Source organism: Melanostigma gelatinosum (genome assembly GCF_949748355.1).
Source record: "Melanostigma gelatinosum genome assembly, chromosome: 9".
Lineage (NCBI taxonomy): Eukaryota > Metazoa > Chordata > Actinopteri > Perciformes > Zoarcidae > Melanostigma > Melanostigma gelatinosum.
The window spans coordinates 22,073,514-22,101,350 of record NC_136642.1 but is presented as its reverse complement, the minus strand read 5'-3'; the positions used below and the strand labels follow the sequence as shown (position 1 = coordinate 22,101,350).

General features: G+C 46.1%; 1 protein-coding gene across 1 annotated transcript in view; it reads right to left on the bottom strand.

Annotated features, from left to right (window-relative positions):
• zfpm2a (zinc finger protein, FOG family member 2a) overlaps positions 1-27,837 on the bottom strand; it is a 111,422-nt gene that overhangs the window by 69,249 nt on the left and 14,336 nt on the right. Inside the window, exons 2-3 of the mRNA XM_079275107.1 lie at positions 16,529-16,687; positions 8,962-9,063 (exon numbers count right to left, since the gene is read on the bottom strand). Coding sequence (XP_079131233.1) covers positions 8,962-9,063; positions 16,529-16,687 — 261 coding nt within the window. The remainder of the gene's footprint in view (positions 1-8,961; positions 9,064-16,528; positions 16,688-27,837) is intronic.

Below are 27,837 nucleotides of genomic sequence, written 5' to 3'. Positions count from 1 at the left end.
CAGGGGAGAGTAATCCTATACACAGGCTGCTATTGTGAAATGAGAAACTAGCCTCCTTCACTGCCAGAGACCAGATGCACCTCTCCCTCTCTCTGTCTCTCTCTGTCTCTCTCTCTCTCTCTCTCTCTCTCTGTCCTAATCTGTAAACGACTTAAAGGAGCCTTATCTCCGGGCTCTTCTGCTTCATTTCATGCTTGATTTACTTTAATTTGTCTGATAGGGCACAAGGATTTGGAAATGGCCCATCTTTCAGTGGAAAATGTTCTGATTTTTCTCCGCATTGTTATGTGGAGGTTTTTGACTTTTCTCTCCCCCTCTCTCCCTCTCTCTCTCACTCCTCCTCCTCCTCCTCCTCCTCCATCTCCATCTCCTTTTTCCCGCTCTCCCCCATCCTCGCTCTCTCTCCCTCCCTCTTTCTTTCTTCCTCCATCATCTCTCTCTTCTTTCTTTCCTTTAGAGGTGTTGGATGGATCTTGCTCCAGTGCAACAGTCTGTTTGAGTGCATTTAGATTTGAGCTAACACAGCAGAAACAAGTTTTTTTTCCACGAGGTGTGATTTTGTGGTGGGGGGGGCGACTGAATGGTGGACGGCGGGTTTGCCTTTTCAGATCCACATTGAGGGCTTCGGGGCAGCCGAGTGCTTCAGACCACAAAGATCTTATGTTTAAGTTCGGAGACGACTGGCCCCTCCAGTTTAGCGAGCGGCTGGTGCTGATAAAGTTGCTCCACAATGAGGGACAGGGACAAGCCGGCGTGTCTGTGGATGCCTCCAGTTCTTTTTCCTGCCGGAGGAACTCAAGTGCTCGCACTGTCTGTCTGGCTGCTCCCGTCACCAAGACGTCCCCCCCCCCCCCCCCCCCCATACACACATACACACTTCTAGTTGGTGACTGAATGACAGTGGAGGCAGTGAGCTATGATTACAGGAGCCCATATCTGACCAGATCCTGAATAATCTCCATCCCCTCCCACCAATGAGCAAAAACAGGGCAGAGGCGGCCCAAAAGAGAGGAGAGGAGGCTGCTGGCTCCACCTGGCCCCCTCCACACACGCAGTTGTGGCCACTGAGAGGCAAAGTGGGAGAAGAAATCTACATCCATCCAATTGGAGTCAGTCGGGCTAATCTGAACAGTGGTGGTTCAAATCTGCCAAATGGAAAAAAGGGAGACGATCAAAGAGAGGCCTCCCACACCAATTATTCTGTCTGTATTAAACAATAAAAGTCCTCCTCAACGTCACGTCGTCGCTAACCACACCTCCGAACCCAACGGGCTTCAATACACTGGTAACCTCACACACACACACACACACACACACACACACACACACACACACACACACACACACACACACACACACACACACACACACACACACACACACACACACACACACACACACACACACACACACAGAGAGAGAGGAGGAAACAGGGAGACCATTGAAATTCATCTCACAGCCTGAATTTACTTAACTGCTGGGTCTGCGCGCGGTGATAAACGGAGTGATGATCCGGCAACACGTCTTTATCCATGCTTTGCTTTAATTAACGGCGGCTTGTTTGTTGAAAAGATGATTAATATGCCAATGAAAATTGCATAATTGAATACCACAACACCCGCACAATCAGGGAGGAACATGCCATTTTTTATGAACTTTTTTTATTGTCGTTATTATTGCTATTATCTGGTATTTTAATTCACTTGACAAGCGGGGCTCAGCCCCGCCCCCCCCCCCCACCTCTAAACAGGGGGAAAAAGAAAAAAGAAGAGGCCTACAAGGTGGGTGGGTCGGGGGGGGGGGGGGGCACTGTTCTGATACCAACACCTATCAGTGTGAAGGCTGTACATGAGTGTGTGTGAGAGAGTGAGTAAATGGGGGGGGGGGGGCTGTTCATTCCTTCAGAGCCAAATAATGATGTGATGATCATCAAACTCGATGGAAGTAAAACAGTCATGCACACGAAACTAACTACTATCTGAAGCACTTGCGCCCCCCCCCAAAAAAAAACCAGCCTTGCAAATTCATGAAAAATAACTACAAACACCAGCACCATCAGCTTTACAAGTCGGCGTCATATTGAGCAACAGCCCCTTCTAAATTATTTTGGACTTAGTGTGAAATATAATCACGTACAAAAAAAACGAAAGAAAAAGATGTCATTGTTTTCGGACACAAATTCCGCTGAAATGTGGACAAAATGGCTGGAAGTGAATGATCTTATTAAGGGCATTCTCTGCGTGCCGCATGCCCACGTACAGCCGCACAAAACTAGAGCCGAATGTGGTGACATCTTCCTCAGATGATGAGAACAGCGATTGCATTTTGCCCTATTTCAGATTATATAACTAACAACCATGAAGTTCCCTCATAAAGCCTCTTAGTGTAGCGGATCAGGGACTAAATTTGCATCGCGACGATGCGGCATAGGAGTACAGTGATTTGTCTAATCTCTTGTTGCATATTTCATCATTATAATCACACATTGTGAGAAGAAAATATGTGTGTGTGTGTGTGTGTGTGGCAGTGGGGAGGGTGTTTTCTCTAAATACACACACAGGTGATGCATAAAGCCTGCATCAGCAATCCGCCTCAGAAACGAATGCATTTGGAAGAACAAATTTAAAAAAGGCGGACAATGTTTACACACAGCACTTTGATTGCAATTTAATTTTACATCAGTCAGGGCCCGGAACTCACAGAGAGGCTGATGACGGACTTTCATCATCAGTATCAGCGATCGGAGTGTCATTCATGTTTTTGTGAGACTTGTCTGAAGACTTTGATTAAACCCCTGGAGAAGCGAGATAAAAAAATAAATAAAAAATCCTCCTTTTTCCAGAGAGAGAGAGAGAGAGAGAGAGAGAGAGAGGAGAGAGAGAGAGAGAGAGAGAGAGAGAGAGAGAGAGAGAATTGCCATGATGCCCGTCCAAAGTTTTCTTGATTAGAAGACGAAAGAGGGGAAAGGGAAAGGAAAATAAAAAAAACCTTGAATGAAAGCCCTGAAAGTTTCCACTTTGCTGATATAACAGTCAAGTGTGTCGATAAGTCTACTTAAAACGCTTAGGTATCAGTGGAGACAGCTGCGACACCCTCGTCTTATGATTCTGTCGAGACAGTACACTATCAAAACCTTTCATACTGCTCCCAAGCTACATTTCCGGTGACAAAAGCTTTGCGAAAAGCCTTCCTGAAGGATTCATCTATATCCTAATATTTCCAATCCAATTTAACTGGAGCAGCCGGAGTGGTCTGAGCGCTAGTTTACCAATCTTTGCTTTCCAAGACTCCGTGTGCTGAAGGCTTGAGGGGTTCAATCAATGGCGCTTTGATCTCAGCTGGAACCATAATTATTTAACATTGTTATTTAACATTGAACAAGGATTTCTCTAATCCATCCTACCATTAAATCCCTTTTACACCCTCATCTTCTGCAGCCTAATCTGCATCTGGGTGCTCCGTTTGTCTCCCTCTCTCATTTCGGCGCGCCCCTCCTTCCTTGACGACACCCTGACTTTTTATAATGGACTCCGGCGGCGAGTTGAAAAAACCCCCTGCCGTGTTTACCGAGAGCCACCTGACTGAACTGCGCTCGAATGGATTGAGCAAGAAGTTTAAACGTTGTTTTTTCTTTCCCTCCGCTGTATTTTGCACTGAAGTTTGGGTCAGTTTGCTTTTCAGTTCCTTTGGGGACAATTGTTGAAAAAGCTCATCTGACTGAAATGCAAAAAAGTGAACATTATGAACAGCTTGATTACAATAAAGACGCCATATACCTCCACTTTCATTTGAGCATGTTTTCACCCTCCAGACGGAGAAGTTTCTTCAGATGAAACTGAGGGAATTTCACAGTTCAGGTGCCCCCAAAAGGTTGAATCCCATCTGTTTATTTCGCTGATCACTTTGACTCCCGACAGAAAGGGCCCACTGTCCCTTTTATTGCAAATATTTGCGGGCCTGTGTTTCACCGTGATATAAATAGCAGCACGAGGCACAGCAAACATTTGTTGAGGCACCTGCCACAGCATCGTGGCCATCTGGCCCTCCAATCCTCCTCGCATGGCATATGTGCATTAATACCTGTAATGGTTATTGTTGGGTTTTTTTGGAGACTGGAAGAAGACGGCCACAGTCCCTTCTGGGTTGGCTGGAGTCAAAAATGAGACTCGAGAGTTTTTACATCTGAGTGAAGCTGCGTTTTCAGCGTGTTTGATGTCTTGAAAAGGGAAAGGAAGGGGGGGGGGGGGGTCTCTTTGATTGTGCTCCGTCTGTGTCTGACCATCAGGTGGATTCTCAGATGGCCGCTCCTTCAGCCGGCCCTGGCCGATGCCCAGCTGGCACCGGGGGCCGAGCAAGCCGGGCCACGCCGATGATCACATGGCTGCTGTTGCCTCTCTGTCACACTCCTCTGCTGTGTGCCTTATCTTACCTCTTCATTTGCTGCAATCTCTCGGATCCTGAGGTCACCGCTACGTGTGATGTCAAATAAAGAAATGCAGATTTACTTGGCTTCAGCAGTGGAAGTGAATGGTTAAACCACTGTGGGATTTAGAATGCTACCACCTCAGCTGCACACTGACAGCTGCAGTAGCATGAGCCAGTCTACACAGTAAGGTCTTCAAGTATACAGTATTTCATTTCATTTCTGCTGGAAAGCCCCTCGTGGTTTATGTAACTGACTTTTAGTATCAAGTACAGGTCGAGACCCTGAAACACTGTCCTACATTCCCCATAATGCAACTCAATCACATCTATGGTTGTAGCCTCCCTGCCTGTATAACAGGGGTGGTGGAGGTAATGAGTTACATTTACTCTCATCAGCTTAACAAATTCGCTTTTGTTTACTTTGACTTCTTTCGGTACTTAAAAAAAAAAAATGTTATTTCAGGCCTGCTTCCATTTGAGTAGTGTTTATCACACGTACAGCGCGTGGCTATATTTTGAGTTATGTACAGAGTGAAAACAGAAGTCCTGATAAACTGTGAGAGAATAAAACAGTAGAACCGAGATGAATCAGAGAAGAAGCTGCAGGTGTGTCTGCGGCCACAGGAGGGCGGAGCTCCAGGTAGGAGACGCTCTGCACCCCAGAAATGACACGTCAGAAACGTCTGCGTTCACGGCCTGCCGAGTTCACGGGCACTTCAAGCACGGACAAGTTTAGGACCACGTAGACAGTGTGGATTTAATTAGCATTATTGTACCTCGTTACAGTGAAACAAAAATGTTGTACCTATTAATTAGAGGTCGCACCACCTGCCAGCACGCTAAGTGACACACCCACTACGCTCACCTGTGCAGTTGGAGAATGCTGGACTTCGCTAGCATGCTAAGTGCTAACAAGCTACTGATGAGTGAGGCGTGTGAGGACTTTCTGCTGTTTGAGAGTGTTAACACCGGATACCTGCTCAAAACGGACCAGAGAGCGGACTGGTTATACCGGGACGGAGAGGCGGGGCGGGTATATTACGCGTCGAGGGTAAACGTTGAACCTGGAGCAGACTGTGAAGGACTTGGCGGTGCCGTTCGATGACATCATCGGGGTTGTTTCTGTAGAATTTGGAAACCTTCTCTCAGAGCCTAAAGGGTTGTAGGGTCAGGGGCTTATGAATAAACTAAACCCTTTTAATAATCAGTCATTATTTATTAACAAGTCAATAAAGCTGTATCGTGCCCTTTTCACTATCTATTGTGAAATTGAAGACTTGATTAGCATGAAAAAGTATTCATGTATGCTACATTACAATTAATTCAAGTTCTGAGTTGTAGAGATATAGAGATATGTTATCTTAAATTTCATTACATCATTGGTGGACAACTCAATACGTGCAGTTAGTTTAAGACGACTGAAACAAACGGTATCTTGTAGGCTGAGCGCTTTGAGCGGAAACAGCATGCGATCATAATTACAGCAGCTCTTAACGAACCCTGGATTTTCATGACTTTCATAAGGGGGTGTAGTTTACACGAGCACGCATTTAGATAAGGCTGAGAACAAGTTCATTAGCGGAGTTAGCTAGCTAACAGACACCACTCCCAATTAGCCTGGAGGAGAGCGAGTGGGGAGAGAACGAGAGAGACGGAGTCAGATTCCTATCAGCGCCAGTCCGTGAAAAATGAATACAATAGCATGACACGCTATCTCCCAAATCAGCGGCTGATTGCGAAACACCCGTGACGAGAAATGAACACGAGACAGAAGATCAGTGTGCAGATTTGCTTAAGGACATACTTGTAGAGAGACGAGTGCAGAGAAAGGGAACTAGCTGGGTGTTCCACATCAGAGAACCAGCACTCTCTGCACAGCGGCTGTATCAGATTAATAGTGAGTCATTCTGTACGCTTCTCTGCCGCCACAGACAAGAGGAGCCAATCAGAGAACACGGGGCAATCGCGGACAGCACTTGACATGAGTTACGAAAGTGGAGATGAAATGCAGGGACAAGAAAGAGGGAAAAAAAAGAAAGTTCAATTAAAGGATGTAGATTGTAAAGGCTTTTGTTGTTACTCAGCAAAAGGGAAGACGGCGCGGAGGTGCTTGAATAGAATCACCAAAGCAGGTGGGCATGTTCCGAGTTAGCCCACCTCATTAAAAGGCTTCACTTCCCTTTTTTTTTTTTTTTTTTTATGCAACGGCCATTACACATCCTATTCAGATGCACACACGCGGTGATTAAAAATTATCTGTTGGAAGATGGTAATCACACCTGCTTAAACTTAAGCCAAAGAATAACAAAGAACTTTTGAACGCGGAACTATCTGAGCATTTACAAAGAGATTAAAGGGGAGACAGTCTCAAACTAAATAAATTTGCTTTTAATCGCTCTGAACAGGAAGTCATGTCATTTCAAATGTCCCTATCTGATTGTCTGATTCCCCCCTCTCTTTATTCAAATTACAACATGCCCATCTGACTTTTCCAGCACAATGGGGAAAATTAAAAAGGGAAATGACCTTTCATGGCCGCCATGATGGGAGAGTGAATGGCATTATTATGCACCAAGATTAATTTCTGCCCACTCTGTGCTGCCCATTGAGAAAACAGAGCGGAGGGGGCACGAGTGTCTCGGTGTAAATCATCACATCATTGAGATGTCCACAGAGTTACATCGGCGGTTACATGTTGAATACATGTGCTTTCCTTTGACCAACCCGGCTCGATTGTACGCGCGTGTATATACAGTATATTACCGTGTTTCTTGAACTTGGATGCAGCCGTGTGCTAAGTTGCCCATTTTCCCCCTTGGAGATAAGGACACAGCGCGGAAGCCTTCAAACTGGATCTCACTCGATAACTCCGAAGCACTCGGGCTGTGGTTCAGTAAAACATGAAATGGGCATCGTGTCTCACATCACCTTCTCTGCAGTTCAGCCGTCCTCGCTCGCTGCATGCGAGGGACACTTTACTCCCGCAAAACTCTTGCTCTCCGCCGCCTGTCCAGCAGTGTGTTCCTGAGCCTCTAATACTCATTCTGATGGCTAAGTAGAAGGGGGAGGATAATTACAGTCAGTCATACATCGAGTCATGCTACATCCATCCCTCCTTTTCAAAGCGGTATTTTTTAAGCTCAGCATTTTCTCGCCCCAAAAGGGCCCTTTCTTCCGCATGTGATGCCTTCTTTTTTGTAACGGCCCCGATAGTTCAGAGCTGACCCCCTCAGCCCTGTCCCCTGACTGATCACAGTGATGGTTTATTACTGTCGTCCCAGCGTTCTTATCTTTAGCCAGCAATGCTCATTTCCTTCCCCAGATTTAAATGCAAATGTGAAATTTAATGATAAATGCATTATCTGATAGGTGCGATAACACTGATTCACTGTCAGTATAAAATACACACCCCGGGGGGCTTCGAGCCAGCAAGCGCAACTTGCCCAAATCCCCCTCTCTTCTCTCTTTTCTTTCTTTCTCTTTTTTTTGTACAAACGCATGTACCTGCAATAAATTCTTGAGGTCATTTCATGCATTAAATGAAATCATATTTTGTGTGTTCAGCAGTGTGGGTGCAGGCTATTGCACTCAATATTCAATGTGTTATCCATCACTTTGATGAAGTTTCTTTGAGTAAAAGGGCAGCACAAGATTAAATAAAAAGTGTTGTAAACTCTTCAGAAACGCTACATCTGCTTTGCATTATGGGCACTTCTCTCAAAGATTTACCTGCTTTCTTTGCGCAAGCAGTTGTTGGTAATTGAAAGTAGTGTTAACTGAATGGTGGCTTGCTTGTTATGTAGCAGGCAGACTTCTGACTCACTTGTCCGTCTATGGTTGCTGTGAAGGACAATAATGCTTTCTTACTTTTGAACCATACGTGCTCATTTTGCTCCTTTTCCATTCAACGCCAAAATCAACACTGTACTTAACCTCAAACTAGGCACCATGCATTGCAAATGGGTTACTACTGTCCAACATCGTCTCACCCCTACTCGTCATATTTTGCCGCAGAGGCAGCCCAAGTTAATGCGGTAACACATGGTTGTGACTCATAGTAAATGGCGTAAAACATGGTTGTAACACGTGTTTAACGTACATCCGTAGTTAATGTTGTAAAGCGTGTTGAACATATTAACACATAGTTAACATTGTGGTTGGGTTACATTAACCTCAGAGGTAATGCCATGTGACTCACTGACGCAGCATCACGTGACATAGCGTCTTTAGTAAAAACAACATTATTTTTGGTTCCACATGGGACACAAATGCCGGTCCCCTGGGTCAAGGTCCTGCGTGTTTATTTGTCCCATCCACCACAAATTCCTCCTCTCCTCAGCAGACTTTCCTGCTTCTAATGCTTCTGTTGCTGTTCTGTTGAAAGCCCGGTGCGTCTTGTACGGAGGCCAAAGTGTGACTTGTGCGTCTGTAGTAAGACGCACAAGTCACACTGCCCGAGCCCAGAATGAGACCAGGCTCAACCTTCAGATGGCCCTCAGTGGCCATCTAGGAAAGTGATATTAAGACTTCTCTTACTTGGACCATCCCAGTCATCTGGCCCCACGATGGTATGCCTGGTCTTCTCGCCCTGCACGTCCATCTCCGACTCTCCTACTTCTCGGTTGCCATCTTCTTCTCCTGCAGGGCAGAAAAACAAATGAATGAAGTCATATAAAGCACACAAGACAAAATGATAGAATTACTCAATCCAAATGTGCAAAGCCGAATTTAATGAAGCGCTGCATTCTAGACTGTGCTGTTCTTAAGACTTTGGATATTATCCCCGCAAAAATAATTTTGTTTTTAGTTTTATAACCCTTTCCTGTAATGTTTGAGTGTCACAATGTGAAGTCATGTGAGCCATTGTCATTGTGTGCGACTGTCTGTATGTTGAATGTCTATTTTGCAGTGAGATCACCAGGTCCAGCTGCATACTTTTATGTAAAAAGGAGTTCCCATGAGTGCTTGCAGGAACAGGAGGAAGCCCCGTGGAACAGGAAGGAAAGCAATGTGTGGGAGAGAGGTGGCTATTTATTACCGTTTGATCTATTGTGGAGCGAGCGAGAATGTGTGTTATAGGATGTAGGGCTGATTTACAGTCGCGGGGCTCACACGGAACACGCTAAGGGATATTTGGGTATCTCTCTCAAGGATGTAAATGCTTAAAGACCTTGTTAAACAGACTCCGCCTCCCGAGTGTGCAGCAAGCGAGGGCGCTTGTTCGGCGCTCTAAGATGCACTTACTGTAGAGAAAAAGAGAAATCTATTTTTGCATGTCTACAGTAAGCACAGTTTGTACTGAAAGTTTATGGGCACATAAATCAGTGCGCAGTAGGTGAACCCTCGGTGCGGCGCTCTGGATAAATCCACTGTGGCCGACACAGTGGCCGTCTCTCCAAACTCGGGCAAGTGAGAGCAAATCTGCTCGGGGCGCATAGCGCCGGTTGATAAGTTTGTGGAGGAACACTTCTCCCACTTTTGTCACCATATCATTTTCGGCCCTTTGATGTTTTAAACCCCCCCAATCGTGAACGGTCAAGGGCAGGCCTGGATTACTACAATGGATTACTACACTTCACACACTCGACAAGGAAGAAAAGAGGATAGGCGCGTAGATTTAAATGTCAAATATGAAAGAGACAATGCATCGTAATGATGAAGCATGTACAGCACGCCCATATGATACAAATCATACCAAATGATGGGGCATATATACATGTTGTTGTTTACTATATCTGTATCAGCCCCCCCCCCCCCCCCCCCCCCACAACTTCCAAAAAGCATTCCAGAGTGTTAGTTATCACACTTCCAGCGACAACTGCCACGGGACACACACTACTTCACTCCAGCGCCGTCCGTCCTCAGTTAGGTTAATCTCCAGATCAAGCACACACACACATATACACACACACACACACACACACACACACACACACACACACACACACACACACACACACACACACACACCATGCTTGTTTAGCTATTTTTTTCTCACATGGCTCACTTCAAAGAAGGTAGCAAACATTGCCAAAAGGATGTCAGCTTTCTGCCTCCTGTGAAAGAGGAGTCGTGTACGAAGGGGGAGAAATAGTGATGCTGAAGGGAAGTGTGCAGGAACATGTCCTACTTACAGTACATGAGGTCAGTCTGACCCAGTTTTGCTTATGCTAGTGTCTGCTTGGGCTGGCGATTCACTCCCCCCCCCCGCTCCTCTCCCACTTTCCCCAGTACATTATCAGAGAGCCCACTCAACTAAATTCCCCCACTATTTATTGAGAAAGCTCTTTAGCATACCAGGCTGGTATTATGATGAGGATAACAAAGGCGCATATCAACAGTTCCTTCCAATGGAGCGGAGTTAAAAAAAAAAGAAGAAGCTGGCGAGATAACATTAAAGGCACTACCTTGATCTCAGGCGAACATGTTAAGCCCTGTAACGAAACGTATTGGAAGTGTTTAATTACAGCCCGGGAAATGAAGCTACAAGATGATTCCTTAATTAAGCAGTGATTAAGGATTTTCTGCCTTCTATCTAGCGCAGTTTGCAGTGCATTTTAAACACAATCGCCTCGGCAACCTCACAGGGAACAATGTCACAGGGCTTTGAGGAAGACGAGGCGGCCTGCTGGGCGAAAGGGTTGGCGGGCATGCAAGAGGAGCCAGTGAGCTGTTAAAATCAGCCCTATCGCCGCTCTATCAAAGGACAGCTCTCTAGCCAAATCGCAGTCGCACGCAGCGCGCTACGCGTCCGGGTCAATAAGCTTATAGCCGATTTACACAAACAATTCCTGGAGCAAGGTAGCAACAAAGTCATATTGGCTTTTTTTTCTTCCCCCCTTTTTAGCATTGTCTCTGCCAAGGAAGCCCTTGAAAATGTCAATCTCTCGCGTGCGACTTTAAGGAGCTCAGAGCACTCTAATCCTGGCCACTGAGTCCAGAGACAGGTCGCAATTCCTGCAAAATGGAGTATAAGTATTTTTTAAGTCTTCACATGAGATTGCACAGGTTTCCATGTGTTACTAACCCGCTGCCACTTTCCTAAACCCATCCCAATCTTGCTAGTGTTTGAGCTGGGTAGTGATTTTCAGAATGTAATATTAGTGGGGGGGGGGGGGGGGGGGGTTCCCGCCCCCGCCCGCCCCTATCCCCCCCCCCCCCCCCACCACCACCAGTGGTAGCGCTAGTCTGTTGATATTGCACATTTACTTGTTGATGTCGATTACGCTGCGACAGATAAAGTCCATTCCAGGAAGCAACCTTATTCACCAAAGTCAAGCATCGCTGTAAGACTTCCCTGCTATCTGAAAAATAGCTTTGGATTGCGTGCAATTTGTGGCAGGCAGAGGCACTCCAATGGAGGGAGGCTATTAGTGAAATGCCTCGCCACCGTCTCTTTAAATGCCAATAAATTCCCATCATTACAGAATCTGGCAGTTTTCCTCCCTGTCTGCAGCCCGGGTCTTTATCTCGCTCTGCCTCAGTCTCTGAGCATGTAGATCTGGCCCAGTTAGATTGTCATACTTAACAAACATTAATGATTCATTTCCTCCACTGAGTCAAATGGGGCTAAAGGGATGACGCGATTCATCTTATCGCACCGCAAATTACCATTTCCCCATATTCTCCGGCATCGACTGTGCATTCAAATTCCACATTTGCCATTCTGGGCACCGGCAGCTGTGGCGAAAGCGCCAAGGAGATCTTCCTCCCGTGTTGCTGGGGATTCTGATTGCCTCTGTGTTGCACAAAGAGTGGCATAATTAATTCTGCCACTTTCCGTTGGTTACTGTACGCCTCTGACCGCCGCAAGTCAAATTGCTCACCGAGAGGTTATTCCACGGGTCAAGGTGGGTTTGTTGTTAAGCACCGCGCGTGCGTTCCCCAGCTCTCACTCTTCACTTCCACTGTAATAAAATGTTCATGATGGTTTTTTTGGGGGGTCATTTGGGGAGAGCGCAATATGTTCTTACTAGTTAGATACATAAACGCTCACAACAGCATCAGAAATAAGCAGTTTGAGCTGAAAAATCATGTTTTTACCTCCCATAAAGGCGTCTTACATCGAGGAAATGAGATACATGAAATGACATGTAAATCTAATGTCGGAGCAAACTAAGGAAGTCGTTTGTCATCAGACAACACTTGGAACGCACAAAGGGAACAGCTTGTGGCAACACCCTGTGCTGAACTTCACAGATAGCCAACAATAAAAGACGGGGTGAAACAGCAAGGTGAAATTTCACAATTTCAGTAAAAAGAAAGATGCCACTCAGTATATATAAAAAAGGTATCTTTCTTACAATTATGGAGCCGGGGGGGGGGGGGGGAGTATAAATCTTTGCCTGTGAGCTCCATAAATGTGAACTTGCACCGAGCAGGAAACGTTGTTTGAGGTAAGGTTCTGTTTCCATCGAAAGGAAAAGCCAAGGTTATTTCTTTAGATGCGAGGCCTTTTTTTATTTTTCTCACAGAGCTCTCAATAGGGAAGCAAACACCCTCTAATCGCATGTATATTAAATGCTCTCCTGCATAGTATACCTTTAAGTTGAGTGTTACTGACATTCATTCCATTGAACGAAATCGTAAGTCCTTTATTCCGAAGTTTACTACAGTAAAAGTATAGTATTATCATTAAAGTGTGATCATCAAAATATAGCATGAATATAGCATTAAGCAACTATTTGCCATGTAAAGACATAGTGGAGTGATGCCTACCTTAGCAGCTGCTAGGTGCGGCTAAGCCATCGCCATGTTGAGAGCTGTGCAGAGACAGTCCCTCATCAAATATGTGCTCTGAATTTGGACTTCAGCACCTTTTAAGGGGAGACACCTCTGGCAAAAACATAGTTTTTAATGCACTGGTCAATTTTGAGATTTTTGGCTAAATTCAGTTAATCCATAAAATACAAATGTAGGTGTTTAAGGTTACCACACTGTCTATTTACATCTGTAGATTTCTCATAATTTCACAGATAGTTGACAAAAGACAATGCCTCCTTTGCATATTTACACACTTACAAAAAAATGATTGTCTTGATGTAAATAATCAGCTGAAGGAGTTTCATGGTGATATCTTTTAGTCAAATGTTGTACCCTATTCACCTGTAGTGTCTTCAAAATGTATGTAATTGTACAATACATATCTTTAAAGGCACTTTTTATTTCATTCTGAGCCAGCAGTCTCCACTTCAGTAGCTCTGACATACACCACATGTTCCTGTCTATATTCTGAATGTTTTACTGAGGGCTTTGTTCATATATCATTCATAGTCTTATTTACAGAACATTTTATTCCTAAAAACATGGAGAAAATTATTTTTTTTCTCTGTCTGTTAACAGTATTTTCTGATTAATGGATTGATACAAAGATATATCCCTTCATGAAAACCTTTGGCAAATGTGTCAACAAAACGAAACAAGACTTCTGAACCTGGCTTTGTCCAATGTTCATTACTCAAAATCTCTGTTATTGGATTGTTATTGTTGATGGACCTGCTCAGTCTGAATTTGGATGATTTAAACTACTTTGGGTACATCACATAATATTTGTTGATGAGTTTTCGATCTAAAATCTGAACCTGAAAAGTAACTAAAGCTGTCTCATCGCTGAAGCGATGAAGTTGAAGTTGAAATAGCTTAAGATGGAAATAGTCCAAAAAATAGAATCCCTCATGTAAAAGAAGTATGCCCCTATGATGAGGGTAGCAGGTGTTTAGGGTCATGGGCCTAAAAGGTTAGGAACCGCTGATGAAGATAACACAGCAGGGGCTTTGGAGGTATATGTATGTCACTTGTCCTTTTTAAAATACATTACACTCGCTGCCTACAATCTGTGAGATTTTATATTTCTGGTGCAAATTGAAGGCTAACAGGCCTCTATGTGATACCACCAGCATCCTCCAAACCACATCCACGAGAGCACCAAAGACCATGGAGGGCCATGACACCATTAACTAAACGGGTGACGGGGTCAACCATCGCCCAATTTAGAGGTTCCCAAGCCTCAGACCAAGATGTGATGCCAAGGTGCTCCACGCACTTATCTGGGGAGTCCCTTTTCTGCAAGGGTAAGGCAAATGGCTGAGTCTTTGGTGGCATTCAACTTCTTGACCTTTGCGCCTTTAAGCAGCTTTGCTACTTCACCGCACTCTGATCAAAGTTAATAAGTGCTTCATATGTTAATGAAAATTGGTACTCCTCTTTGTGTTCCTACAGCTTTTTAATACCTATTATAGACTGAAACTTTTAATGGAGGTTTTAGGTCCCCCTGACAAGCCCATTTCAGAGAGTGACTACACAGATACAAGGCTAAGCTAAGACCAGAGAGTCACTGCTCAGTGGAGGAACCTTACACGGGAGACCTTATTCTCCGGGAAGCAGCAGAAGATAAAGGCCATGGGATGAGTGGCTGCTTTAAAACCCACGTTCAAGTCCGCGCAGGGCTAATTACCGCACGCCATCACATTTGAGAGGGTTTAGTTAATCAAGGGGGCTCTCTCTTTTTTTCCTCCTATAGTCGAGGAATAACACACTTAAAACCATTTAATGCCGCCAGGATTGCGTCCCGTTTAATTCACGGCGCTTTCACATAAGTGGGGTAAATTTAAGCCACCCCGACATTAGTTTTAAATAGATCTAATGAAGGGAGGGATCATGGGGAAAATGGCTACACCTGATGATTGCACACAACTTGCCACAGAGGGAAAAAAAGAAAAGAAATTTGGATAGTACATCACTTAGGTCTTAGGAGGCAATGGGAGACTTAGCTTCTCTAAGCTTAGATAGCAAAGTAATAGAAAAGAATCTGACTAGTAAGGCTTGTGTATGACAAGGAACAGATTACCGGCCCCTTCAAAAAAAGTAGTATTTGACATTTGGGATTGCTATTTAGTGTTGACTTTGTTCATAAACATGGAAGGGAGATTTGAGACCAAGTTCCTGACACGGTTTTTACCAAAACAATGGAAATATCAAACGGCTCTGACAAGGTGCTTTGAAGATTTTCACAAGTTGTACTTTTTCCCCCCCTTTTCTAGCTGGAGCCACCAGTGTGTACTCCAACATCTACTTCATAGCTACTGGGTTATTACAAGACCATGCGTTCCACTTTGAAGTTTGGGTGAGGACACATTACGACAGAGACAAAGAGGAGAGCCGACGAAGCGTCGCCGGTAATTGCAATTTCCGAACAATTGCGCCGTTCAACTTTTCCCGGAGAACAAAAGGAAAGCGTTATTGATACGATTACCGGGGCATAGCCTACCTTGAAACATGAAAGATTTGTTTTTCTCCAATAATGTAATCCCACGAGGCACATCAGTTTAGAAGTGTGAAGAAATAATTCGAAACAATTTCCCCTTTGAAAGGAGAAAGAGGAGGCAGGCATTCAAAGCATCGGCCCTTCATTAAAAAGTCAAATTTATGGCATTCGTGCGCCAAGAGTGGGGGAGGGGCGGGGGACACCTGGGGTAGTGGAAGCCACGCGTGCTAGGAAGAGGTGGGGGAGTCAGGGGGGGGGAGGGAGGCGGGACAAGTCTGTCATCTTCACACTGTAACCTGGAGCAGACCACAAATTAGCTCCTGTGATGGCAAGGTGTGACCGAAAATGAAACAAACACACAAAGAAGCAGTCTAATTGAATCGGAGTTCAAAGGGGGCTCGGGCGCACTTGGCGGCGCCGAGGCGCTTTCATAGTGCTGGACCTCGGAGCGGCAGCAGCTCACAGAGCCTCAGCGCCGGCACAAAAAAGGGAAGCGCCGGTGCATTGGGCGCCGCCGTAACGCACGCCTTTCGCAAACGCACCGCCACAGAGGGAGCGCCAGCGTCAGTGCCAATGCCATCTCCCTCTCCCAGATCAAACCACTGCTCTTGGGTTGTTTTCTGGGATCAAATATCAGAATAGATGGCTTCAACTCGTGGGCAGCGATGCGGGAGAAAGCGTCGCCATCGGACACAAGTCCCGCCAGGTCTGATTTGAACATGTTGAGGAATATTTATTAGACGCCATTAGCAGGAGTTTAACTTAGTTTTGATGCTCGGCAGACAACATATTGTCGCACAGGTAAAAAACACACACACACACACACACACACACACACACCTTTGCTGCAGAAGTACTCCATGTCTTCACAGCTCATGTTCTCTGCCTCAAACTCGGCAGAGAAGTTCTCCTCCGCCGAGAACTCGTCTTTGGCCAAGAGCTCGTTCTCCTCGGAGACGCACTCCTCCTCCTCTTCCTCCAGGCCATCCTCCAGAGGACCTGAGGGAACACACAAACACACACACACACATAAATATACACACACACACACAAGGAAGATGTTCAGCAGTTTCATCACATCCTTCAGGCTCTCTCTCTAAAAAAAACAACCTCCTTCTACTTGGTTCTTTTGTTGAGATACCGCAAATGTAGATGCAACTCAAAGAGCAGCACAGCACTGCACGGTATATCCGCTCCATGTTCAGACACACAGCATAGACAAAGATAAGGCCGTGTCAATAAAGAATATTACTTTGCCATAATATTCCACAAAGGTCCTTCCATTATAGCTGTTGAAAAAGCCCTTCGAGACTGAAAAAACCCGCTGACTTGCAGCCAAGGTGAGCGCTGATGTTAATCCGCTACACCTGCAAAACAAAACCTCACACAGACGGAGGGAGCGCAGGGAAAAGAAAAAGAAGAAAAGTTCATTTTCCAGACTTTTCATACAGGCATCAGGGAGGAGGGAAGAAAATACTTTTATTAATTTGTTAGCCTTATCACAGGGTACAATGTTGGTTTTCCATTTACACTCCGTGCCTCCGGGTAATACACCAGTGCAATCTTAAAGGAGACACTTTTCCGTGTGATTAATGTTTCCCCCCCTCTGTGCAATATTATTTCTTTAAATCTAAATGATTCCGGAGTTTCGCTCGTAGCTGTACATCTCTTTTCTCCATTTGCATATTACCATTTTTTGCTTCAATCAAGGGCGCTGATGGAATTACCGTCCTGCTACCTGGGATTGTATTCGTCCTGAGAAACATCTCATCCGGCATTTGAATGTTATTAAGATATTGTGCATCCGCCGCACCGCTCCTTCACCCACCACAACACGCCTGCACGTGAATTACCACGGCGAAGGAGTTGAAGGTTAGTTTATGTTGTGAAATAACACGTGAAAACCTGCGTCATTTTCTTGAAATAAATGCTGCCAGATGTGGACGCTGTCTTGCTTGCCACACGTGTGCTTCGCTTGCAGCCTCTCGTGCATCACCCCGGAGCTCAAACAGAGCGCGCCGACATCCTCTCGACACCTTCCAGCGTGTTTGTTCTATTGTAGCGCGAGCGAGGCCCCCTCAGCTCTAATAAAGCAGTCATTTCAGTTGAGAACGCGGGGCCTCTCCTGTTTCTCTTTCTTCCCTCGCACCGAGCCTCATAAAAGACCCCCCCCCGATGTCCGCAAAAGCGCTTGCTCTTTTCATTAGTCTTATAAATTACCCCTTTGTAGAAAGCACCACATCTGCAGGAAGCCCCGGACATGAAAAGAATTAGCGCACAGATCTTAATAGACACTGCGGAGGCAGAGAAGGAGTGGCGCTTTTCAAATTAGGATACAGTTTTATGATCTTATCCGGAGCCTTCTGCTGATTTCACCGAGGAGCGAAGCGAGGCGTGAAGTGACTCCATGAGGCGACCATCGCTCAAGATGATGCCGGGAGATAAATATCGCTGCATCAAGGGGAGATTGTATGACTGGCGTTAAAAAAAAAAGCTCCTGCAAGGCAATTGAGGACAGTGCGAGGAGAAACGCGTTTCTATCCACACACACACACTCTGTACACATTCCATTACACAGCTGAATAAGAACTGTGTGTACAACTAAACGATTCTTCCTCTGTTGCCGGCGAATACAGCAGCACCATTGCACCGCAGAAAATAGACCTACAGTGTCGTGCGATAATAAGGGTAAAGGGAGATTAAAGATAAACGTCATGGTCAATAAGACACAAAGATTAGGGAGATAAGATGAGATAGAATTGAGGTTTAATAGACTCGGAATAAGGGCATCTCACTTCCCCACTCTAGCAGATAGTAACTAAATGGAGCTTTTTCAAAGCGATAGAGACACCGGAGGCTTTGCTGAATATGGAAAAATGAAACACTCCAACCCAGTCTGAGACATTAAGGGGGGGGGGGGGGGGGGGCTGAAAGCTACTTCCCGGGCTCGGCATAGATTAACAAAGTTTGTGAGCATTCTCACATGTTTAGTTTATTATACAGTATTCCTTGCATGGAGAGACCTGAAATTATTTCAGAGACAGCAATGATAAGAATAATGACTTTCTAAACGACCAGCACCACACTCCTAACTCATTTTCTGATAGTGGTGGCCCCCCCCCCCCCCCCCGCTATATTTAGTTGTGTACTGTTTAAAATCCTGTCACATTCGCCCGTGTGACCCGCGCCTCTCGGTGCATTTCTATCGGCTCCGCTGACGAACTGGGCCCCGATGGAATGTGTGCGGCCTCACCCTCTTATCAGGCCCTCACTCTGGAGTTCAGATGGCCAATGACTCCGCAGGGAGAGCGTCGGCGTTTCCACGCCGCCCCGCAAAACAACACAGTCCGCCTGAAAATTGTTGCGCTCATTACAACAGACTCAGAGTTCTGTTTAAAGCAGGGAGCTTTACACGAGAGGTGATTTTGTATTCAAACACAGTGTTTTGGAAACTTACTTGGGAACCTCTTGGTATCTTGTCACTCATTGAGTCTCGTCTTGTCCCTGTGATATCATCTATACAAACCCTGCTTTGCACCATGTGGGCGTCTTCAACTGTTCCACTGTTTACAAAAGAAAAGCCAAGTGTGGCCTTTGATGGCAGCTGTTTTCAAGTTTGAAATACGAATCCAAGCTTTCAAAACATCATCAAACATACAACAGTTACATTTCTGACAACCTCCTCTGAACAAAACTATTTTGATAATTGATTGATCAAGAAATTGTCTTTGAGGCAGCAGAAATGGCAGCGTCTCAAATGTCATTATTTGCTGGACATTTGGAGAAGATGTCTCCTTGCACATCACTGAACAGGTGGTTCCCAACTTGGAACCCCAAGAGATCCTAAATATCTGAGGCTCGGGACGAACCAATGCAACTTCATCGGTCTTAATACCGGTGCTGATAACTGGGGTTCGGACATCGTCCGATACCGAGAACCGATCCGATACCAGTGCTTAACTATCAAGCTGTATGCCTCACTGTGTGGAAGTGACTGGGATTGTTGTTTAATGTGTAAAGCAACATCAGGCTTTCATCATTTTGTCGAACAATGTCACAAATAAATACATAGATAGAAATGCACTGAATTATGTATGATTATAATAAACCCTACAGAGGCAACTTGGTAAAAAATAAACAGGAATTGCAATTTAAGTGTAAACCTCTTTTAATGCAGCAAGAATTCCAGTATATAATTATAAAAACAGAATTAAATTGAATAAATCGACTCCATTCTCACGGATACCCGATCCAGCTGTTTGAGTCAGTATCGGCTCGATATTAGTATTCGTGCCTCTGTATCCAAGGCGGTCCCATGATGAGGCTAATATGCTCATTCATTCTAAATAGATATAAATGTTTCTGTTACATAAACAGTATGTTTCAAATATAACTTCCTGTGGTGTTTTTTCCTCCTCAAATTCTAAATCCTACTCAGATGTCCGTAGCCTGACGAGTGTCACAAGTGGACTTGGGTTAGAAACCACTCGACTAAACAATGAATCAACCTGGGAAATAATCATCAGATAAATAAAGAAAATAATCATGAGTCGCTGTCCCACAATGCTCATCTTCTCCCTGAACTCCAGGTCGGACTTCCAAGTGCTAATACACGAGCTTTACTTTCTAGAGAACTGGGCTCGGTTTGCTCGCCCTCCACCCTGAGCGGTATCATCCGCGTTCATCGGGCTCTTCCTCCGCCGACCAGAGAGGAGAAATCTCAGCTCCCTGTTCAAACAGTGGTGCAGCCAAGAGCAGCCAATGCTAATAGAGACATTGGTGGCTGAATGCAAGGCCTGATCACAGTGGCTCTTTTGTTCGTGGCGTGGCCTCTGTCTGATAGGGATCGGCCATGCGGAGTGGAGCTCCGGAGAGGGATATGGTAATGCCCCCGCTGAGTCTATAAAATGGGGTGATACTCTGAGACCATATGATGGACAGAGGATTAATGAGTCACAGAGGGCGAGAGGACGAGGACAGAGGTGGTGGAATGAGCATATCTTACGGGAGAAAACTGAAACAAAATGGCCACAAAAAAACCCAGTGATGCCAACCTTGCCTCCGAAACTCACAAAATAAGACAAATATATGTGCGCAAAAGTCTGCTTATTTCATGGCCACGCTTTTATTTTAAATTCTTTTTCAATGTGTGGAGCTTGTGGCCGGGCTGTGATAGCGATACCTCGCATTATCAGCGGGCTCCACAGTGCGATGCGTGGATCACAAACCCAGCCTCCTCTATAGCTCCCTAATTAGAGGTGAGGTAATTGAATCTGACAGAACAAAGCGGCAGATCTCTATACGCGTGGAAATCTTTTTTTGCTCCCACCTATACAGTTTTGCATCCAAAAGGTCCATTGAAAAGGTGTCCAAGCTGGCCTGGGGGATAAAAACGCAGCACCTGAGACTAAACATGAATGCATAATGCAGCCCGAAAAAAAAGAAAGAAAATAAAATCCAACAGGGCCACACGGCTCAACCCTCTGCCAACTGCGCTCCCTGTGACTGGTCCTTTTGTGCCAACACTGATACTGGGGCCTTCCTCGCTTACACACACACACACACACACACACACACACACACACACACACACACACACACACACACACACACACACACACACACCGCAGGACCCTCAAACTTCTGCAGGGAGGAAGTGTAGACTTTGTCTCAAGTTGCAAGTAGCTGTGCGCGGCGAGGGCCAGGTACAGGCTTAGATTGCACATTCATGCTGCGTGTTTACTTCCACAGCTGGAGAAAAAACACACATGTGGAAATAGAAAAACATTTTTCTCTCATCTTGCACGAAGGATTGGAAAGGCTGAGCGAGAGGGGGGGTGGAGGAAGTGGAGAGAGAGGCGAGGAGAGACTGGGGGCCATCCTCTCTCCTCAGCTCTAATGACCTTTGGGAAGCAGAGGGCTCCCTCAGCCTTGGAGGAGTCTTAGTGTATATGTTACAGGGCTCAAGCCTCTAATTTAATCCTTGATCACTGTAATGAAATAGATACCATTTGTGCAACACTTAATAGCTTAATATGCTACAGGAACCCTCAGAGGAATTTCCCATTTCTAACATCCTTTTTTTTTTCACACTGCGTAAATGTTTTTCCAAGTTGTACGCTGTGATCAAACTAAATGTGGAGCTAAAGCCGTAGCACGCTTCAAGAGTAAATTACCGTTTGTATTTTGTGTGTGTATGTGTGTGTGTGTGTGTGTGTGCGCGCTGGGAGGAGTGCGGCGCAGCTTCAGTGGAGACTGATGTGTTCTCAGAGCCCGCAGCCTGTGACCAAGAATAAGCGATGGCATTGTTTGACTTGATTTTCCGGTTGCTAAGCAATGTAATTCTCGTGATTAGAAATGGCTGCCTTCCTAAATTCGGGCACTTACAATCAACAGTCAACAAAACGGCTCGAAAACTCAGCACCGAATGCTCTTCTGGAAATTTTCGGTTGAAAAGGGAGGGTGTGTGTGTGTGTGTGTGTGCATGTGTGCAAATGTGTTCACATCCTTGTAAAACACACGCGTTTGAACGTACACACTGTTCTGTGAGGCTGCAGCGCCCGCAGAGATGACAAGGCGTCTAAAAGCGATCCGATGACGTCATGCGTCTCCATGGCCCACTAAAGTTTACATTCCACTTTCATGCAGTCAGACGGAGACACACCCATCGGCTGAGGGAAAGGAAAAGACAATATCACTGTCTGCGTGTTGCCCAGATGCAGAATAATGTCAGTCCTCTGAAACAAGGACTATTTCTGTCCGCATCTCACCAAAAACACAATCGTGGTCGCGCATCTTCGTCCAATCAGACGCGACGTTGGATCCCAGCGTGTTCTGCGGAGTCGCTGGAAGTCCTGTGTTGTCGCGCCCGGCGTCTCTGTCTGGACCGTTGAAGGGGAATAACGCGCTCTCACTTCTTTATCCAACGAGTTGGAATTGGAACGGCATGAAAACATGCTGGCATTTGACTATGCCATTAAAATGCTGGAGGCACCTCTGAGCGTGCCCGAGGGCCTCGGCAGATGCCAACCAGTTTCTCTGTGGAGTTCGCCGGGTTTCCCGCCTCCACTCGCCATCTCTGGAGCCTTTTGCAGAGACGCGGGTCCAAGTGGACGCTTGGTGCAACGTTCGGCCCATAAAAGTCACAAAGCCCGGATCTCTTGCAGGGCAACGCTCGGGCAGATTTAAAAAAATGCTTGTTGTTCAAGCGTCCTCCGCCCCTTCCTGTAACATCTCCTCCGGCTGAGTGATTTATTAGTGTCATTCTGCTACTTATAAGGAAATAAAAGTTAACCATGTGCCTGTACACCGGACGTGACAGCTGAAACAAAGCGGGTAAAATATATGCGGCCTTAATTACGGGTTTATAAGCGAGCTTTTTCCACCAGAACGTTCACTTTTAATGAAGCCATTGAGTGAGGCTCCTCCAGGGAGCTATCATGGTTAAGTGGGGGCATCCATCTTCAGCCATTGGCTCGTCTGCAAGACGAGCGGAGGCTCCGTCTGCGGCGCGCTCACCTCATATTGGCTCACTTTATCTCCACTAAGTAAAGTCGTGTTGGATGGCGCTAAAAGTGGCCGAGGAAACTACTTTTCTTCCAGGGAGCCATGACGAGGATGAGAGACCCGTTGCCGTGTCTGAAGATGTTTAACCTGACAGACACAAAAAAAAGGCATCATACTCATAACAATCAGTGGCCGGCGAGTTGCTGAAATAGCAACGTTGTGAACGCTGCTTCTGCAACAATTAGCTTTTAGTCGAGCGGCATTTCAAAGAATTTAAATGGGGAGCCTTCAGAAAAAGAAAAAAAAACTGATTACTGTATCAAATAATGTAGATAAAACAATATTTTCCCATCAATGAATTTCTATGAAATGGATATATCTAAGATGTCAATTTCATTCCAGTATTATGAAGGATGTGGGGGGGGGGTTCCTTTTGCAATAAATTCTTCATTAATTCAATTCTAATTTTCCTCTGGTTCCTATTTCTTCTGTTGATAGTTCCACTTCTTAATACCTCGGATTGGGGGGTGGGGGGGGGAGGGGGGGGGGGAGTGACTCCGTGGAGACTGCGGGCAGCAGATAGGATCTAAATATTACCAATGCCAAAAGAAGTGTGAAGTCTGATGAACATTTCAAAAGAACAATTCTTTATGGATCAGCTCAATCTTTTCTACTTTTAATTAAAAGTAAAGAAAATCGAAGTTAATTATCCTGTAAAGATTAGCTGGTGGGCATCTTTCTGTAAATTAGTTCTAATTAAAAGGAAATTGTCAAATGACATTAAAAGCACTGTCCTTTAAAACACACAGACCCCCCCCCCCCCCTCCCTCCTAATTCTTGATCTGTCCATGTGAAGCTTCTTGCAGGAAGATTAGGATTCTGCCAGTGCTTCAGACAGCGCGCGCACACACGCACACACACACACACGCACGCACACACACACACACACACACACACTCTCCCAGCTCCCTGGGTAGCAGGCCTCTAGCACACTGTGAAATACTGCTGCATCAATGGGGAGCTAGTGGCTGCGGGAGATAAATACTCGTCATTGATAAATGATTGCACTGATTAGCTGCTTGGAATCAGGCTGTTATATCGCGTTAATGTTGTTTTTTTTGTTTTTTTTATGAAATATCTGATATAGGTCATGTGCTCCAGTCCAGTGTAAAAAAACTCTCCAAAACCTGCAGTTTTATTTCTTCATTTCCCAGAACCCGAGATAACAAATTGAAATGACTAATTTCCTGTTTTGTGTGACTCTAACTACAAGATATTCATTTTCCTTTTCATGCGAGACGAGTAAAGTTGGCAAATCCTCACATTTGAGAAGCTGCAACCAAAGAACGTTTGAAGTTGTTTTGCTTGAGAAATGGCTTAATATGTCAAACCAGTTACATTCATGTCCTGCCGATCAATCGATCCACTCGTCGTTTAACCTCCTCAACATCCTCATCAGCCTCCATTACGAGTCAACGCCTTCAGCTTGCACCACACTTTTCCTGCTACCAAAAACAAAAGAATCACAACAAGCGCGGCGCATGAACACACACACACACACACACACAGAGCATTTTACCAAACCTCCGCTCTCATCACTTCACAAATAAATGATGAATCAGACTGCCTCTTCTCTGTGTGCGTACTGTATGGCTTTCATACGATTTCGTGCAGATTTCATCAGCCGTCGTCTAGCGAGGCTGTTGCTCGCGTTGTGTCGAACCAGATTCCAGCAGTTGTGGTCACGACAGAAGAGCGAGAGAGAGAGAGGGAGAGAGAGAGAGAGAGGGAGAGAGAGGGAGAGAGAGAGAGAGAGGGAGGAAAACAGTGCTGAAGCCCCTCCATCTGCTCTGGCTAATGATGATGCTCTCCCTGGCCTGGAGCAGAACTGCGCGAGGGAGATTTAAACCCATAATACCCCTGGGAGGAGGGGGGATGCTTGCACCTCGCTCCCAAAACACCGTCACTCCATCACTTCCTATGATGGCTGGCAGAGCAGGTGACAATGGGCCGGCGACAATGTGTTTTTGTGTCGCTGACAAGTGCCTTATTTGGTTGACATAACCTGCCTCGGTGTCTGAGGAGTGGCTGCGAAGCACACAGGGGAGAAAATGGATGACACCATCGAGACATTGTGCAGTTGTAACAATCATAGCAGGCTATGTTTAAAAAACACAACAACCACCCAGCAGTGTGTGTGTGTGTGTGTGTGTGTGATGGGAGGCGAGCGAGAACACAGCGGTGACTGAGGAGGGCGAGGTGGCTGTCTTTGCGATACACTAATTGGAATGATGGCAGGAGGGGGAATCGAGCATCGCAGTGAGCTTCCTTTTTTTGAAATGACAATCCACCTCGGCAGTCCCCGAGTCCCGACACGGCCGGCAAGTGGCGGGCCGTGACCCCGCTGATCCCGGTGCTACAAATGAGGGGAGTGGGGGGGGGGGGGGGGGGTCACACACGGCATATAGCCTAAACAGCGACATCCCACACAGATAACCGGCGGCAAAAAAAATAAATAGCGAGGAGAAGCGTGTCCCACGTCACTTCCGGTTTCTAAACCGCAGATACTCAAGTCCTCGGAGAATAACTCAATCATAAAATAACCCCCCCTAAAAAATAAATCACAAGCAAATTACAAGTGCTCTGAGAGGAAGAAGCTTGGGAGGAACAAAGACAGGCAGCCATAATTATATCTTGGCATGTATAGCATGTCAATGGGCCACCTTTCGTTCTGGAGGCCATTCCCCCGGGCCCCTCAGGCATCAAAATGATGTCCAAATTATATGTGCTCTATTGCAGCATGGCGCGATTATCATATTTACCGGCGATGCATCATGACAATACTGATGTTTACACCTGTCTCCGCGAGGAGGCAAGGTTTACACTCAGTAATTTAGCAAATGTACAGTGTGCATATGAGCTCGTTGGCAGGGCTTTAAATTAGGTCAGAAATGGAATACATCAATAGCAACCCATATGTGCATCTTTCCCTTTCCTTTTTTTCTCTCTCCCCCCTCCCTCCCTCCCCTCCCCAGCCGTCTTTGCTCAGAAGCTTGGCGATGAAGCAGCTTGACGACTGCAGAAGTGTGATATGTGCAAATCACATTTGCAGATGAGCTTGAAACTCCCTTTTAATATTCAGATATCAGACATCCTGCACCGAGAAAGCCCGCTAAGACACGATTCGGAAGGGGTTGGGTGGGGGGGGGGGGGGGGGGTGGGGGGGGGGGGGGGTGGGGGGGGGGGGGGGGGAAAGCAAGATCCGCATCATTAAGGGAATCGTTAGAGGCTCGGTTTACATTTTACATATTTCACGAAAAATGTGCGACCAACATCACCAGTTATCTGCGATAACAATGCAAATTTTTTGTCAGAGAGCGCATGAAGATTCTGTCAAAATCCAAAGTCGCTCAGGTCTTTTCTTTTCTCTTCTCTTCTCTCTGTGTCTCTCTCCCTCTCTCTCTCTGGCTTAACACCATCAGCTTATTGCCGCTTTGATTTCTTTCCTATTTTTTCCCCGACAAGTCACACAGGCTTGTGGAGTCAAAGACGGTGAAAGGTATGTTTTCGCCACGAGGCTCGTGAACACGTGTCCCCTCAGCCTGCCAATAGCTCATCAAACGCACGCGGGGGCCACCGCGGATGGACGCGAGCCCGGCTGGCGTTCGGGACGGCGGAACGGCATCCGCTCATACAGCGTGAACCCTCGCAGCCTCTGTTCGCTCGATCCAGTCAGAGCAGCCCCCCCCCCAACCGCCACCACCACAAAGGTTGCTTTTTGGTAGTTTTTGTTTTCACATACCTGCTCCCATGTGGCATTCAGTGGCTCTCTGACAAAAATAGAATAAAAAATGCCGCCCCTGCTTTTACAGCCTTAACTTTTTCATTGGATGACAGAACGAGGCCCCTGCAATCCCCCCCCCCCCCCCCCCCCCCCCCCCCCCCCCCCACCCCCCCCCTTACCTCCTTCATTTCCCCGTGTCCTAGCCCGGTGCAAATTTGTCTCTGTGCCATTTTAATTACAGCCAAGCAATCTTTATGGTGGTATTCTGCGAGAACACCAATCTGCAAAAAAGGTGATAAGTAGAACCGCCACCCGGCTTTGGTATCAGTAATAAACAGACACTTAATTGAATAATTTGACCTAAGAGGCTGATCCCGGGAAGTAGCATGTTGGAAGAAAATTATTTTGAATATTGAAGACGGTTTCGGCGTTTCGCGTCACGCCTGCAGTCGGGGAGAACACACGGCGGATTTGTCTAGTTGCCCGCCAACTCGCCAACGTGGCGAGTCTTTACGGAACAGATAAGTGAGCCTTTGGTATCCTGAAGCACACGGATGTGTGTGTGCGTGTGTTTTTTTTTGTGGAGGAAGGGGGGGGGGGCGGGACAACACATGCATGCATGAGTTTGTGTGCAGGCGTGTGCACGTGTCCGATATGTACGAGTGTGAAGTGTGCCCCTCAAGGTCCCTCAGGTCCATCTCCAGCTTGCAGCCACATGGGCACATCCCCCGCCGCGCCCCCCCCCCAAACACACACATACGAAATCACACACACACACACACACACACACACACACAGAGCAGCTCTCCAGAGCCTTAGAGACAATGACTCGCGGCCCCTTCCTGTTTAAGGATAGCTG